Source organism: Chenopodium album, chromosome 8, assembly GCF_948465745.1.
Source record: "Chenopodium album chromosome 8, dcCheAlbu1.1, whole genome shotgun sequence".
Classification (NCBI taxonomy): domain Eukaryota; kingdom Viridiplantae; phylum Streptophyta; class Magnoliopsida; order Caryophyllales; family Amaranthaceae; genus Chenopodium; species Chenopodium album.
Window position 1 is genome coordinate 14,847,504 of NC_137841.1, and position 18,030 is coordinate 14,865,533.

Sequence of the window (18,030 nt, forward strand, 5' to 3'; positions counted from 1 at the left end):
CAGTGCTCAGATTATCTAATTTTTGGCAAATAGAGGTTAGTTGAGCTTGCAAAAAGGATACAGAGTCGACAGTATGCTTCCCCTTGTTAGCAAATCCTCTGGGATTCCCATATTGGGAATTTTGTATCGCTATATCTTCAATAACCTGACCTGCATCATCAACATTAAGATTCATAAATCTCCCACTAGCTGCAGAGTCTAAAATTATTCTAGAGGAATTTCCAATGCCGTTATAAAAGGCTTGGATTAACTTCCATTGTGCTAAATTATGGTGAGGGCATTCTCTTTGTAAGTCCTTGAACCTCTCCCAAGCCTCATATAAAGACTCATCGGCTTCTTGGGCAAAGTTCTGAATTACACTCCGTAGTACTGCTGTTCTCTCTGCAGGATAATACTTGTTATAGAAATTCAAAACAAGAGTTTCCCAGTCAGTTATACCAAGTGTAGTTCTATTTAAGCCATTAAACCACAATTTAGCTTTTCCAGTTAAAGAGAAGGGAAAGAGAATCTCCCTGATTTGGTCTTGAGTGACCCCGGCTTGCCTGATTGTGTTGCAATATTGACAATAGTCGGCAATGTGAAGATTCGGGTCTTCACCCTTGGCTCCACTGAATTGCTTCCTCTCTATCATCGTTATAAATTGAGGTTTAATTTCAAATTGAACCCCATCAAGAGCCGGAGTAGGGGTGAGATGTGGAAAATCCGTAAGCTTTGGTTGTGAATAATCACTAAGCTTCTTTGGAGCCGTCATCTCTGATTCTGCGTCTGATGATGCCTCTAAATCGCTGGAATCAGTTGGAGGATCGCGGTGATTATTGTTATTATCACCAGAATCCGCTAGGATTTGCTTGTAGAAGTTTTTCTGTCTATGGAAGGAACGTTCGATCTCAGGATCGAATGGGATATAACCTGATCTGGAACACCTGAGCATAAACAAAAACTAGAAGCAAATATGAGATTTGTCTCAGAGAACTAACGCTCTCTGAGACAAAGAGGGAAATAATCTAGACTACAAAAACAATCAGAAATAAAAATAAAATCGTTTCCCCGGCAACGGCGCCAAATTTTGACAGGGTAAAGTCGTATCCCCTAATAAAAAAAAATTACCTAAATCTCTAACTAAAGTAGATAGGGAAGTAGGGTCGAACTCCACAGGGAAACAAGTCTTTTTAATTCTAATTAATTATTATAATCTAAATTATTTAAGTAACCAATATTTATAATTAAGTAAGAAACTAAACTACTAAGGTTGAGAATAGGAAGATAACAATATATGAAAGGATCTAGGGCATAGGTTCACCAATAAATAATACTCCAGGGTAAAACATAGTAATCAATCATTGACATTGCATAAATAACATGATTAACAGGCTCTCGCAATTTATTAACCAACTTAGATCTAACAGGCTCTCGCAATTTACTAGATCTAAGTTCTTATTGAAAATAGCCTTTAATATCAAATTAACATCTGCTCGATTCATCAATTTAATATTGCTATACTTTTACAAGCCGCAATTGTAAAACATTAAAACAATCCAATAAGAAATTATCATGCAATACCAATAGTCAATAATAGTCAATCATCAATGCATCAATTAACCAGATTGTAAAGGGCTCTCTCTACGTATTACAATCACACAATTAATTTACCGGTATTAAATCTCATCTCTCGAATCTTGACTTAACCATTTATAAATTAACTTGCCTATTGAAACTAGACCTAAACATTAATTCTCATCTCTCGATTCTTGAATCAATATTGTCAAACTCATGCATAAAAGATAGGCCTAATCTAGTCACAGAGCATTAAATCAATCAATAGGAAATTAATCTAGCATTGATAATCAACAACAATAATTTACCCCTTCATATTATTTATTAGATCCCCATAAACCCTAGAAATTAAACTACTCACAAATCATCATGACTAAACTAATCAAATAAATAAATAAAAGCATAATCAAGGGAGTAAATAAAATAACTGAAACTAAAGGGGAAGAAATTGTTACCAAAAAGTAATCTGGAATTAATGGAAGAATTAAGGACAAAAGTTTAGAGAAAGAATTCTAAGAGAATAATCAAGAGAGTAAAGAAAAAGTAAAGAGGAGAAGAAGAAGAGAAGAAGTGATCCTAAAAACGTATTACGGAGGAGTATTTATACTCCGTACAAAAATCCTAAGCTAAAACAAATTAAAACTACGTTAAACATCAACTAATAAAACACGCACCCGATCAGGCGAGGCACCGCCCGATCGGGCGCGCCTTTTTGTCTCTAATACTAATCTCGCGCCCGGCCGGGCGCGTCACCGGGCGCCAGACTAAGCTTCTCCCGCCCGGCCCGGCGCGCCTCCGGGCGCCAGCCTTTTTGGCCGGGCGGCTCATTTGGGCCACTATTTGGACTTCGATTGGGCTCCAATTCTTCGGGCCAATCTGGGTTTCCTCTTTGGGTCTTGAATACTCGGTCCAAATGCCCCGGTATCACCTATACCGAGCCCTTAATCACCGGTTCGATGGCTCTAACCGGCCCTGGGCTATAAACTCTGGTCGTGCTTCTCCAATCTTCGTGATTGCTCCAAAATATCTCGGGAAAATACTCCAAAAGCATAAATCCCTGCAGAAGTCAACCAAATCTACGAAAACACTAGAAAACACCAATTAGTAATAAAAGTGGCTCTAAAGAGCCAAAAACACTACTAATTATGACCAAGGGACAGGGGTAAAATAATATATAAAATAGACACATCACCCTCGAACGCTGTCTCCAATATATTTCCTCTTGATGGAGTAAATCATTAATTTCTTTGACCACTTTCTTCCTCTCATTTACTTGAGCTATAGATAGGGCCCCCTTATTCAACACTCCCAATCTTTTTCTTTTTTTCCTAATCTCTTTAAAGATTTTCCCAAACTCCTTATTGCTCTACATTTTCAATTCTATAGCACAACTCTCAATTTTATTTTTCTACAGAGGCTCCACCTAACTGCCAAGCCTGCTTTACCACGTCCTCACAGCCTTCGTGATCTATCTAGAGTTGTTCAAACCTAAAGATCTTCTCCTTCCCACCACCCGTACCCCCCATCAAACTAATCAAGCAGCAACTTTATTGGTGAGTGGTCAGACCACTCACGCTCGAGATTAACCATCTTTGCTCTCTCAAAAACAACCAACCACTCATGATTAGCTAGTGCCCTGCCTAGTCGACACTTAATGTTATCCTCCCCAATATGTCCGCTATCATAAGTAAAACCATAGCCCGTGAAAGGAACATCTCGTAACAGACATAAGTCAATAGCCTCTTTAAAGTTCTCCATTTTCCAATTAGCACGACCTTTACCCCCTTTTTCTCCGAATCAAAGAGGATTTCTGAAATCACCAATGCAAACCCATGGCATGTTAACTTCATTCGCCAGCTCATTCAATAACTTCCACAAGAGATAACGATTTTAGACCTCCGGCCATCAATATAACCCAGTGAGTCTCCACTTAATTCTTCCCAGTCCCTTCAAAACTACCACATCGATATGATGAATAGACATTGATCGCAGCTCGACATTAATCCCTTTCAACCAAAACAAAGCAACTCCCCCGGACCTCCCACGACTATCAACTGCCAACCCCTCATAGCCAATTAACTTTGAACGAATTTTATTCATCTCCCTACTACTTAATTTCGTCTCTATAAGAAAGATAAAAGACGGGGCTTCTCTTCGTACTAAGTTTCAAATATTATTAACTGCAGAGGTATTGCCTAACCCTCTACAGTTAATACTTATAATACTCATTGAGCTTGGCGGGGTAGCTCATATGCTACCTCCGCCAACCGCAATCCATTAGAATTTTCATCAATCATAATTTTCTTTGGCACACTCTCCAACTTCATCATGTCTCCATTCCCTTCTCTGTTCCTCTTTCCCAGTAATACTTACCCCTCATAATCCATTTTACACTAACCACTCCCTCCTTTTTCTTTCACTTTCTTAAACTTTTTCCCACCTAACTTACCCACCTTCTGACCCCCTCCTACTACAAACTCCACAACAGGCCCCAAAACCCCACTCACTCCTGATTCTAACTCCCCACTAGCATCCTCCTTATTATTCACCCTCGCAACATCACCTGCCAACTCCCTCACTACTACACAAGACCCCCCATCTGATTCCCCTGCACTCCACAAGCAATATGGAGTGTCGAGTCCTAGAGCTCCTCACTCTCTCCCACAGTCCCGAGTATAGATTTCCCCTAGCTCATCTGGTTAATAGTAACCCCTCCTCCTCATGAAGGAGTTCTGTCTTCGATAAGTGCAATTACTAGATATATCAAGGATCACTATTATGGAGATAATAAGTTCGTTCTTTTGGGTCGTCATTATCTGTTGCTAGAATATGATCAATGATCTTTGGGCTAGTCAAATAGTCCAAAGCCCACTAGAATGGATCCTATGAGTTCACACACAAGAATATTGGGTTAAGCAAGTTAGAGGCCCATTTATGGGCTTCATGAATGAGTAACTAATCATGAATTGGATTGGGCTAGCATAGTTAGATTAGAGTTAGGTTTTGGGCCTTGTCATGGACTCTTATTTAAAGATGAGATCTAAAAATAAGATCCATGCCTAGGGTTGTAAGATAGAACACAATTAACAATTGATTGTGCATCAAGCAACCAGAAATCCCAAAACCCTCACACACTCTTTCTCTATCCCGCGGCTCTCTCCCCCCCTTGGACTCACGACCGACCACCCCTAGTGGCGCGTGTGGTGGTTCATGATTGGTTCGTTGCTCGTTCTTCTCCTTAGAAGGTCAATTGAAGGGTTCAATTGCAACTAACTAGCATTAGTGGAGGTCTTAATCCGTGCCTGGGACCAAGTAGAGGAATCACGTTTGAGGTTCTTTGTCTCTCTTGTTCTTGTTCGATCACACGTGGAATCACGCTTCAAATGTATTAATTCTAATTCTTTATGTGTTATGCATGATATTGGGATTAGGTGCTATATGAATATGATTCATGTTTTCTGCATTCGTACCTATAAACTCCTACACCTCACTCCTTATTTCACTCCCAAGTTTCTTGCATTGTGTACTCTGATCCTTTAAGTCCAAAGGTTTATGAGTAAACAATAAACCTTTTCGCGACGATGAACATATCTTCTCAACCTCTTCTTTGAGCTTCGCTCTCCCTTTACGAGGGGAAGCCTGAAGCCATAAACCCCACTGCTTCTCATCCAGCTGATCATCCTTCGCTACATTAGGACAATCTTTTTCTGTATGTCCTAGGATTCCACACAGAAAGCAGAATGTTGACAAGCGTTCCTACTTAAATTGAATAATGGAAATAGTCCTTTTCTTGTTCCTTATTCTTTGAACACGCCGTAATGGTTTTGATGTGTCCACAAAAATCCTAACTCGTCTCGATTTGTCCCACCCCAGTTCATCATCTTCCACTTCTAGTACTACTCCAACCTTCTCCGCAATGGTTTTAACATTAGCATTAGAGCGACTATCAAAAGGAAGATTGTAAATTCTTACCCAAAAAGGGCAGTGTTTCAATCCAATTGAGTCCGGTTGTTCATCACCATGAATTTCTCCAAGCAATAGGAGTTGATTGTCAAAGTTCCATGGAGCGCCATCCAAAATCTTCTCTTTGTCACACCAATGAAAGAATTGAATGAAAAATAGGTTATTCTCAATTTTCCTAAACACAACGTTCCTCTTCAACGCCCAAATCTGTTTCGAAGTCTTTTGAAGGGCTTCAAAATTGTACGATCTCATTACAGTCAACAATTTTCCTACCAACGAGAGAGCAATTTTGCTTTCTTGATCCTCCAAATTTGAAGGTCCTAGGTCCGCAATATCCTCCTCGTACTTTGTAATTTTCAAATTTGACCACTTTGCAAGAATTTCATTCGCCATCACGACCCACAACCACCCCGCAATAGGGGAGTTAGGCTTGAACACGCAAGAGAACCAGCACTCTAACCTCCGCACGACAAGAAACCCTAGCCTACAGAGTGAGACTCCTTTAAATAACCCACTCTTTTTAATGTTTTTTTAATCCTTGTATTTTCTTTATTTCACAACTAAAAAAAAAAACAGGATGAACTTTATTTATTTATTTTTGTAACATGTTAAGAAAATGGGGCAAGCCCGAACCCGAACCAAACACCCTCCACGGCTCCACCTTGCAAACTTAGATGTTTGTTCTCACTCAAACAGTCAACAGTGTTCTGTTCACTTCTACTATCTTGTACGGAGTTCAAAATTAAAAGATTAGAATAATCATCGAACTGTTGAAGTCACATTCTGTCCTAAATTCTACCATCTCATTTTTTATGTTTGTTTTTGTTTGTACTTCACTCCATTACTCTCATTCCTCTCAAATTACGCCTTTTTCAACAACACTCATTTTTGGTGAGTACTCCCTGTTTTACTTCTTTCTCACTTACTCCTATGTTTTTCCATTTTTATCATTGTTCATAAATTACATTCCTCCTTTTTTTTAGTGTTAAGAGTACTTGCAACTGTTTAATTTTCATGTTCATTTTCTGTTTATTGTGACATTTTTAGCATTTTTAGTATATTTCACTCAAATTCTTCATCTGTTCGTATAGATCTATATTGTGTTGGTAATAAATTATATAATTATTTGTTGAGTGTTCAGTTTACTTGCAAATTTGCAATGCTAGTTGTAATTATGCCTTTAATTTGCTGAATACTGTACTCTTTCTTTGATAATTTTTAGTTAACTTGTTAAGATTCAAATTTGCATTAGCCTTTCAAATTCTTGTTTTAGGTGCTTATTTCTTAATTTGCCTTTTTTGATTTTTCGAATTCTTGTTTCAGGTGCTCAATTTTTTTTTTTTTTTAATTTTTAATTTTAATTTATTATTATCTATATTCATATATTTTTGTGAGTCTAGTTTGATAAATTTCATTGTTAAAAGTATTCCTATACGAAGTAAGTAGGATTGCCTTTTGAACTTATTTATGTTATTGTGCTATGCAACTCACTGAATTTTGTTTGTTATGCATTTACCTATTACTCCGTAATGATTATTTTTTAAATTTATTGAATTTGTATCCTTATGTTGCCATCATCATGACATTGATTTAGCATTTCTTGTGATATTGGAAATAATCTAATTAACAATCACTATAATTGTCATCTTTGTGTTGTTTAGACCAGTTCGACTTTATGTAATTAACCTACTACAGTAGTGTAATCGAGCAATGGTTTTGGGTACAAGGAACAAGTATAGGACGGGTCCTAGTATTCAGGTTGATTATGTGATTCATATCCAAGATATTAAGCCTTGGCCTCCAACACAATCACTAAAAACTGTCCGTTCTGTCTTGATACAATGGGAAAACGGTGATCGCAATTCTGGGTCTACTAGCTCTGTGGTTCCTTCAATCGAGGATGGAAAGATTTTAATCAACGAATCGTTTAGAGTTCCTGTCACTTTGTCAAGAGATTTATCGGTTAAAAGTGGTGATGTAGATATGTTTCACAAGAACTTGTTAGAATTCAACTTGTATGAACCTCGCAGGGATAAGACGGTAAAAGGACAGTTGCTTGGTACAGCAATTGTGGACTTGGCAGACTATGGTGTTATTAAAGAGGTAATGAGCTTAAGTGTTCCCATGAATTGTACCCGGAGCTTCAGGAACACAGCACAACCAATTTTACACTTTAGAATCCAGGCATATGATAAGGTTCGCTCAGGTGTATCCTTGAGAGGTAGATTAGCCAAAGAAACATCACTTGATAAGGATGAAGGGGACTCAATCTCGGCACTAATTAGTGAGGAGTATGCTGATGAAGCTGAGGTTGCTTCCTTTACTGATGATGATATTTCGTCACACTCTTCACTTACTGCTTTATCTGCTCTTGAATCAAATGGAGCTTTACCTTCACAAAATGAGGTACTTTTCTCTAAATTTGGTAGTATATTTGTGTTTCCTTATTAATGTCTATGGCTGAATGTTCATCTGCTTGATTGCAATCTTTGTTTACTCCATTTTATTTTTCTAATATAGTCTTTCCTGTATTTCCAATCTTTGTAGTTGTAGTTAAGTTTAAGATACCTGTTTATGCTATGTGGCTTTTCTCTCATACATATGATGTAAGAACTTGAGTTATCTTAATTCTTAAAGACATATGAAATGTTAGGTTGAGAGTGGAGGAAAGTTTTGGGGAATGGAATAGGAATTATGTGAAGCATATCATCCTATCTATTTTTTTTTCTGTTGGAAAATGTTTGCTGTGGCTTTTTGCTGTGCTTGTGGGATGGTAGCTAATTGATTTTTATCATACAATTTTATATACTATTTTTTATTTACTCATCTTTCTTCCTCTTTCACAGACTGGCTCGAAGAGGGGAGAATCCCATACAGGTATGCAATGAAAAACAATGATGTGCCTACAAAACTGACGCATAGTATCAGAGTCAAATTATGAATCATGCATTAATTGCGGAAGTTGTGAAAATCTGATTTATTCTTCCTCTAATCCTATGTTTACAAAAATCTTATAAACAGGGGAAGCCATATAATGTATCTTCTTTTTTGTCAGACACCTCTGAATTGGATTCAGAGTTGAACTTGGAAAAGTTATCTTCTGCATCACACCAAGTGCATGAAACCAGTAAAAAGTTTGCAGTAGAGGTTGATGGTCTTAAAGGTCAAATTCTTGCTATCTCAACAACAAATAAATCTCCACCTATATCTACTGCTAAAGGAATTCCAGTTGAAGTACCTGCGAAGCTCAAGTCTGAACATGATTATCAAATACAAGCCACTAGAGAAAGTGTGCAAAATTCGAAGATTCCAGAAAGAAAATTTTGTATTGAGGTTGCGCCTACAGTTGATTTTGATGGTGTGGAGGTCAAAGATAGAGACAAGAACGAGAAAAATGATCAGGCAGGGGGAATGCTGGAAGTGGAAAAACATATATTAGGAGATGCATCATACAATAAGCTCTCACTGGATGCAACTAAAAAACAAGTCTTGTCTGGAAGTGAGTCACTTCTCGTTAGGGATAGAGTTAGGCATGTGAGATCTGTTAGATCCTCAACAGAATCTTCTAGAGGCAGCGGCCCCACAGGAGGCTTTTCTGGAAATATTCTGAGACAGGAATCCAATCCAGCTGAAAAAGTATGTACCTCTTCTGATAGTAAACTCCAGGGACTGGGACAAAGGATAGAAATACTGGAGAGAGAGTTGAGAGAAGCTGCTGCGCTTGAGGTTTCTCTTTATTCAGTGGTTGCTGAGCATGGAAGTTCCATTAATAAGGTTCATGCGCCAGCAAGGCGCCTTTCTAGACTGTATATTCAAGCTGGTACAGGAATCAAGAGAGCCAGTGCAGCCCAAACTGCAGTTTCAGGATTAATTGTTGTGGCAAAAGCTTGTGGAAATGATGTTCCAAGGTACGTTTACGTGACATTCTATTCTGCATATCTTAAAAACATAGCTTTTTCAAAAATTACATGAGGCAATAAAGCAAGTACTTTGTGAACATCAATTAATTTTTAAGGTGCCAAATATAAAATGCAAAATGCAATAGCACAAGGGTACTGCCTAGAATTTCCCTAAAAGATTCACGACTGAAAAATCATAACTTATGATTGTTATGAACTATATCAATGTAACTAGATTCATGACTGAAAAATCTTTACATCTTGTTGTGAAGTTATAAGTCAATCGAGAGTTGAAGATTTTTGACCCTCCTACCTTTTGTTAGATTGCAGTCTCATTAGGGTCATGTGATCGTTGCACAGATATTGTTTGCTGTGGTTGTAAGCCTTATTAGGCTTGGTATACTTGTGTGGGGTGATGATGTGAGCACCAATGCACCATAAAAATTCTCACTAGTCGGTTTATGTAATAGACTAACCTTAGGAGGGGAAATTTGGGAAGTCTAGTATTATTAGGTTAATGGTCTTTAGCTTTAGTATATATAGAGATGGATGGAGAAAGTAGAAGGTAGGCGGATTTTTTGAGTAAATCGTTAGAGAGTTGTGACCTCAAGTCACTAATTTGAGGGTGGTGACCTATATTCACTAATAGAGATTGGCATCCTAAAGTTGCTAGCTATTACAAACTTCTGCTTTCCAATATTTTTAATCAAAGATTTGATCCTTTTCCCTCTGTACTCTGTTAATGCTGTGGGTGATGGTCCAGCAAGCATGAGTCTATCAAAGTTAAAAATGTTGGCTCAAGTGAACCTTCTATGGTCGTATGACACACATCCAGTCGGAGAAATATATGCACCTTAGACTCCTGTTAATCTAATTATACTTTTACAATGAGTAAATTTGAAAGCATGTCACTACTAGTCAGATTGGGCTGCAGTTTCTGGTCTAAATTTCTTTTAGATGATGCAATCTATCAATTTTCTTATAAAAACGTTTCCAACGTATGTTATTCATTATGTAGGGCATTTTTCTTTTCTTGGAACTTATCTGTAGTTTTGCACTCTCTTGAATGCAGGTTGACCTTCTGGCTGTCAAATTGTGTTGTACTCCGAGCGATTCTCACCGAGGCCTTTTCAGAAGAACAACTTCCAGTATCTGCCAGCTCTTTAGCTGATATCGGAGTTAGAAAGGGAATAGATCAGAAATCAACAGTACTAAAGTGGAAGGTTTCTTCTTCTGACAAGCAAGCTAACAAGTTTGATGTATATGGAAGTTCCCAAGATTGGGTTGATCCACATGTATTCATGTCCGCATTAGAAAAAGTTGAATCTTGGATCTTTTCACGAGTTGTAGAATCTGTTTGGTGGCAGGTCCTTTTCTGTTCACCCCTCTCTTTCTCTCTCTTTTCCTCGTACTCTTGTGACTAATGTTTTTCAAGAGAGTTGACCAGATTGAGTTCTTTTTTATCAGACTTTGACTCCACACATGCAGTCTTCAGCTGCTCAGATGATTGAAAATGAAGTGGATTCTGGCTTTCAGAACAAGTATAGGAGGTCATCTTCTTCTAGTGATGAAGAGCAAGTCAACTTCTCATTAGAACTTTGGAAGAAGGCTTTCAAGGATGCTAGTGAGAGGCTTTGTCCTCTCCGAGCTGGAGGTCATGAATGTGGCTGCTTGCCAGTGCTGGCCAAATTGGTTAGTTTATCTGCTTCAATCTTAATTTCCAATGAAGACTGAAAATAGTTTGTCTCGCTGGGATGTGCTTGTAGTTTGTTTGGATGTTGTCATACCTACTTCGGTACTACCTTTGTTTCAATTCATGCTTCATTTTGATATTCACGTGGCAATGTTCAACTTTAACATCTCTATATAAATATTTGTTCACTTTTTTGTTTTTTTTTTTTTTTTTTTTTTGTTTTTTTTTTTAAAAAAAACCTTGATATTTGAAAACATTAAATTGAAATAACCAAACCAACAACTGATAAGTATCTATATAAAGTTGCTGGTTGATAAAATTGTTAATAGATCTTCAACAAGAAGTTAATTATCCTATGAATTTATATTGCAATAACAAGTCAGCAATATGAACTAAGCATGTGGAATTACATTATCACTATGTACGAGGAAAGGTGTTGCGTGACGAGATAAACATTGGAACCTATCATTCAGAAAATTAAGTGGAACCAAGTTTGAAGAATCACAAAAGAAGCTTGGTTTAATCTCAATGGCATCAATAAAAGAAAGTTATTGATGAGGGGGAGTTTTAAAAATAAAACACCGATAACTATTTCTCCACTAGCTAATTATAGTAAATCTAACTACTCAACAAACCATATGCAATTAAATTTGTTAAGTAGAAAATTAAGAATGATATTTGCAATTTTTAGATTCTTATTTTGTTCTCATTGTTGATTATACGTAGAACAGTGCATTTCTAGTGCGGCGCACCATGCGGTGGGGTGCCGAATCAGCAAATGACAAAGTAACTCCACCAACCTAGTGACCCCTAACCGGACCAAGTGACCCCTAACCGGACCAAGTAACCCCTAACCATACCAAGTAACCCCTCTAGTAACCCCTTAAGTCACCCCTCCGACTTAGTAACCCCTCAAGTAACCCCTCCAACTATCATGAAGTTTTAGGATAAGGAGTTGAATGGACTACAATATTATATAAGTGAGGTTTGTTGGGAAGTATGACAAATTTGAGTAATGCATATTGGGTATGCAAAACCTACTTTCAAGAAACCCTTTGCTTATAAGGGTGAGACAAGTAAGCTGAATGCCAAAAATCGACATGGAAACTTGTTTAATAAGAACATTCAACTTAAGGCGAGCATCTTGCAATTAGTCTCTAGGCACAAAAGCCCTATGTATATGTTCTACAGTTCTTAAAGTTCTCATATCACAAAGAAGCATGCTTTTTCAATTTAATGACGATCAATTTACACCTTTTTTCATCATTATACCCCTTGCAATCAAACATGTCCTCCATACTTCTAACCCTATTAAATTAAGAACTTCATTAGGGTCGAGATTACCCTAGGAAGGTCCTACTTGTTGTCTTGGCTATATGGTTGTCCTCACTCCATCGGGGGGAGCGGCCGCTCCAGAGGGTCTTGAGATTTCTTAGGGGAGCGGGTGCTCCACCCTAGAGGAGCAGGCGCTCCTATTAAAGTGAGAGGTCACTCCTCTCTACTGTTGAAAATGTGTAATTTTGCCTCGCGCTCCTCAAGGGGGTGTGTGGCCGCTCCTTGCAATTGATCCGACTCTCATAATAGATTTCATGCTCCACTCTTCCACTACTCCAAAGCATTCCGAGGTTCAAGCGAAGCTTCAACACTCATACATAAATATAAGCAAGATAGTGGAGGGATTAAAATAAGGGAAGAAAAAGGGATGAAAACACCCAAAATCGCATAGTATTAGCTATAAGCTACTATGAGAGGGAAAGTAAGCAAATTACATCAAAACTAGGAGAATAAAAGGAAAAAGGAACGAGAAAGGGCTTTAAGAGAGGGGAGAAAGGGTCATAAAAGTGGTCATAAAGCCCACTTATCAAATGTAAAGCTTTTCGTGCTTGAAAAGATAAGAGGCTGGCTGAGAAGAAAGCTACTACAGGGTTATACTGGATTACAAAAGACAAATGTTTTGCTAATGACTATGACTTAAATTTAGACTCCATCACCAAATGTACTTCAAAAGCTCAAAGTTCAAAGTCTTTAGCCCCAACCGGATTTGGAAATTCACCCTTTACCCTATTCAAGTTCTTTTTCCGAAAGAAGTCCCTCTACGATCGACAAGTCCCTCTGCGACCGACAAGTCAATGGGTCAATAACTCATCCTAGTTCCTCTTTTTGTAGACTTTTAATATTAGTATTGTTTTAAAACCTTGTTGGTACCACGTCAGTACCATCTAAGCTAATAATAGCACTATCCTAATAGTTTTATTTTTAGTCGGAAGGACCAAGGTAATCACCAATTTATCTTTATAGTGTCATAGTAGATGCCAATAGATATAGTGACTTAAAAAGCCCCTTCCTGTTTGAATCATGAACCTCTTAAGGAAGACCTTTGCTCTAAATACTATGGCAGCCTTAACAGTGGATATTCCTGCCTGGCTTTTCTTCTGCCATGGACATTGCAGTGTACATTACCATCTTTTTTCTGTGATCTGCTATACCTAACATTCAATGTCCAAAGTAATTATTAAACTCTGTATGCAACTTCATAATAGTACTCTTATCAGGTGATGAAATTGCAGTTTGGAACCTTTAAAATGCAAAATGTTCACATTCCAATAGGGTTTGACTTTCTCACCCATCAATGAAATATCATCGAGTTATTATGTGGCACTGTTCATATTATCCTAAAGACATAAAGTGAAAATATAAGACCTTACATGGCAGAGAGGAAATGGATGTTTATCTGTTTATAAGTCATCCTACTACAAGCCCTTGTCCCCTCATTCATGTATAGTGCGAGTGATGCTCTTCTCCGGTTCTCCCCCACCCCTTTTATCCAACACTTTAAATATTCTTTAATAAAATTGTCAGCAGAGTCTTTAGTTTCAAGTCTTTATCGTTTCTTCCGTGTGTGATTAATGTGAATATGACATACATATGTAGCACCAATATACGTAGTACATATTTTCTTAGCACCGTGCACTGTAGTAATAAAATATATATTTCCTCCATTTTTTTTACTATTGGCAATACTTCCCTAAAATAGAAATGTCACAATACCTGCAACACACTATAACTGGATAGGTTTTTTTTTATTATTATTATTTTTTATTTTATTTTATTTTATTTTTTATGTGAAATTTACACTGCTATCCTTATTAAAAAGGTGTAGTCATATGTGGCACACATTTCTCAATTACCATGAAAAAGTGTGTTGCAACTATTAGAAAATGAAGGAAGTATTATTTTAGAACTTTCGATAATCTCTTTGCTGATTTTGTGGTATTTTATGCTCCATGTCTGACTTGACTGATTTAGTACTATCATGGGTGTAGATAATGGAACAATGTGTTGCAAGGTTGGATGTAGCCATGTTTAATGCTATTCTTCGAGAATCTGCTGATGACATTCCAACTGATCCTGTTTCTGATCCTATTACCTTTCCGAAGGTTCTCCCAGTTCCAGCTGGAAGATCAAGCTTTGGTTCTGGTGCACAGCTTAAAAACGCAGTATGGAGCTTTTCTACTTTATGTATATTACTATGTTTCTACTTAAAGTAGTTGCTAATAATCTGTATCTGCGGAGTTCTTTCTGTCTGAAAATGGACTCCTATCTAGTTATCAATAGATCCTAGTAGATACTTCAATTTTTTTTACCCCTGACCAGTTCTTTCAGAATAGGCAGCCCTGGACTGATTTGCCTTTCGGGCTTGCATTACTTTACAGATACTGACTTACAACGCCCAATTTTGAGCCATTAGGCTACATTTGCCTACTAGTTCAAGCTTGTCAACTTTGACCATTTATTTGTTGCTATAAATGATGAGTTGTGTACTTATTATCTGAAGACGTCTTTGTGATGATATTATTAAAAAGTCTTTTATGGTAAACAAGGGTCAAAGTTGATAAGGTTTGACTGTGGCAGTATAATGTAGCATTTTTCTATTAAATGTAAGGGTACAAATTTTTGACTTTGACAACATGGTTTAAAAAATTCTCTTTCATGAATATTTGACAGATTGGAAACTGGTCTAGATGGTTATCTGACCTATTTGGCATGGATGATGATGATGCACCAGAAGATGAAAGGGAGGATAGGGAAGATGATGACGGCGAGGGTTTTCAATATGATTCATCCTTCAAATCGTTCTATCTGCTTAAATCATTGAGTGACCTTATGATGCTTCCGAAAGACATGCTACTGAGTGAGTCAATCAGAAGAGAGGTTTGGACTTTTACACTTTTGAAACTATCATATTATTGCAATCCAGCTCTGGCACCTTGGTAATTTCTATCTTTGCAGGTATGCCCTTCATTCGGTGCCCAAGTTATTAAAAGGGTTCTTGAAAATTTTGTTTCTGACGAATTTTGCTCAGACAAAATCCCAGCTGCCGTCCTTGAAGCATTGGATGCTGAGGTTAGCTGAACAAAACATATTTTTTCCTCTCATCTTTTCCCACCTGTTTTTTAAATTGGTTGTCAATGCGGGATTACATCGGGGATGTCCCAGTTTCTCATATTGAAATTTGTTTTTCACATGACATTTTCGTAAATAAACCAACTTTATTCAAGTTTATTCAATTGTGGAGCTCACTATAATGTAAAAGTTGTTGATTTATTCACGAAAATGCCCCCATGAGAAACAAATTTCATTTCTCACTACGAGAAACAGGGAATCCCGATTACATCTTATAAGGAACAAATTCAGTTAAGTTGGTTAGCTGCAAGAGGCTGCAACACATTCTGAATTCTCGCAGAATGATCTGCAGTTCAACTTGCTAATAATGTTACTTTTTGCAGAGCGTCCATGATGAAGATGAAGGATTTATCATGAATTGTCCTTGCACAGCACCTGCAGTATCCTATTCTCCTCCGACACCATTTTCACTAACCAGTGCACTTGGGGTAAATTTAGGAAGACAAAGCCCATCCCAGTTACGAAGAAGTGGATCAGTGCTTAGAAGGTCAAACACAAGTGATGATGAATTAGATGAACTGGATTCACCATTACAAGCTCTTCTGAGTGAGGGTGTCCAGTCATTTCCTGCTCAAGTAAAAGAAAATCATAAAATGCTGCAAAATCACCAAAACAATGTCATCAGATACCAACTTCTTCGCAAAGTTTGGGATGAAGTAGAATCGTGAATATTATTGCGTATAGCTGTACAGATGTATGAACTGTGTAGCAAGATCCTTTTCCACTCATCAGTTTGTAGGTAAATCCCTGTTGTGACCACTGGAAGATCAGAACACGAAGCACTGTATAAATCAAGGGGTGTAGTATGGAATTTCAATCTTGCTCATCTTAGGCATATTATGGAAACAGAACTGTTATGGTTGACATCATTATTCATTAAGTTTATCATGTTACCACAAGGTGTTGTATACTATGTATAATACAGCATTAATTTAAGAAGCATGATTAAATTATTTAAGGAATCAAGTTCAATTTAGTAAAAGTAATTTCAGTTCAATAAAAATTAGTAATTTTTAAGAAGATATATAATAGAAAAACAATAAAAATAATTTCAGTTCATCAAAAATAATTCCAGTTAATAAAAACAATTGCTCATAATTCGTTTTCTTTCACAAAGAAAAAAATAAAAATAAAAATTTAGATCAGTTATTTGTTTAGCAATAGAAACGTTCATACTTTCAAAGCCTTCCATTGCTTCAATTTGGTGTATTAGACTTCAGATTGTTGCTGAGTTTCAAATTCCAGCTGCCAAGGAAAATTTGGAATTAGTCCTTCAATTTTCTTCAACTGAAATCTTAAGTTTCATATGGCTAATAATGATTGATTATTCAAACAACGTCATGGCCTGTTTGGATCCAAGTATTTCATTTCAAATTCTGAAATTGGGTCAAATATGTTGTTTGGATAAATTAAGAATTTGGATTTGTATTTGGCCCAAATCCAAGCCTATAATTATATCTGTCATTTTTATGAATTTGAAATTCCACCCTACAACGAGGTAGTCCTAGTTAATCAATTTGATAAACAAAATTTGTTTATCAAATGGCAAAATGGTAAATAAAACAACGTATATGTCCAGTCATCATGGCATTTTCGTAAATAAATCAACAACAGCGGGACCCAAATTTAATACAAAATTGTTGATTTATTTACAATTTTGCCATTTGATAATTAAATTGATTAGCTGGCATTTTTTGCCTTACAATATGTCATTTCAAATTCCTTTTGGACTAAATTGCTACTGATATATTTTTCTCTCTCCGCTAACTTCTTCTGGTGTTTACGTTGGTTGATTCCTTCGATCAATTTGTCATTGTTCAGGTTACTTTTTTTACTCAATTTTTTTCGATAATCTTTCTTACGAAGTATAACAACTCGAAAATACGGTATTTGATGTAGCTATTTTCTTTGATTTGGGATAAATTTCAAGCTTAAATTCAAAAAATTTAATTTGGGGAAAAAATCTAGGCTTTACAATTTAAGTAAAAGCCTAAATTTCAACAATCAAATTGCATTCTAAAGTCAACATATATACTTCCTCCGTTTTCTTTTGGATGCAACACACACTTTTTCACGGTATTTAAGAAATATGGGGTTCACATGATATAATACACTTTAAAATGGGATGAGTGGTTGTTAGGAGTGTAATTTAGTGGGTCACGTGCTTTAAATAAGGGAAATAGTATAGTTTTTCCCTAAAGTAACTTTCCTTTTATAGTGTGTTGCAAGTATTGTGACATTTCCTTTTTAGGGAAGTGTTGCAAGTAAAAGAAAACGGAGGAAGTATTAAAACTGTTTTTTTTTTTCTTTTTTTTTTTTTTTTTCCTTTTTATTAAAGATTTGGCATATTTTCCCAATATTTTTCTATAGTTTGAATGGCTCAAGATTTTTTTGGATAAATTCGGCCTTAAACAATCGATTCTTTTGTTGTTGAACATTAGAAAGTTGCGTATCAAT

At 36.7% G+C, this 18,030-nt stretch overlaps 1 protein-coding gene and 1 non-coding gene across 4 annotated transcripts; both read left to right on the forward strand.

Annotated features, from left to right (window-relative positions):
• The first annotated feature begins 263 nt into the window (after positions 1–263).
• Positions 264–370, forward strand: LOC145556940 (small nucleolar RNA R71). Its single transcript, XR_014092031.1, has one exon. It is a non-coding gene; the product is annotated as a small nucleolar RNA R71 (small nucleolar RNA).
• A 5,903-nt stretch (positions 371–6,273) lies between these two features.
• LOC145555849 (uncharacterized) lies at positions 6,274–16,517 on the forward strand. 3 transcript variants are annotated; one of them, XR_014091590.1, is made up of 10 exons: positions 6,274–6,408; positions 7,179–7,923; positions 8,364–8,394; positions 8,573–9,425; positions 10,489–10,783; positions 10,884–11,108; positions 14,433–14,606; positions 15,115–15,301; positions 15,400–15,513; positions 15,897–16,036. XR_014091590.1 is itself a non-coding variant. In XM_081617568.1 (10 exons), exons 2-10 carry the CDS (start codon positions 7,228–7,230, stop codon positions 16,239–16,241), a joined length of 2,940 nt encoding a protein of 979 aa, XP_081473694.1. In that variant the 5' UTR covers positions 6,274–6,408; positions 7,179–7,227; the 3' UTR covers positions 16,242–16,517. The 3 variants fall into 3 exon arrangements, 2 of the variants coding, with proteins under 2 accessions (XP_081473694.1, XP_081473695.1); XM_081617568.1 differs by having other exon boundaries at positions 15,115–15,321; positions 15,897–16,517; XM_081617569.1 differs by lacking the exon at positions 6,274–6,408 and having other exon boundaries at positions 6,464–7,923; positions 15,115–15,321; positions 15,897–16,517.
• The last annotated feature ends 1,513 nt before the right edge of the window (positions 16,518–18,030 follow it).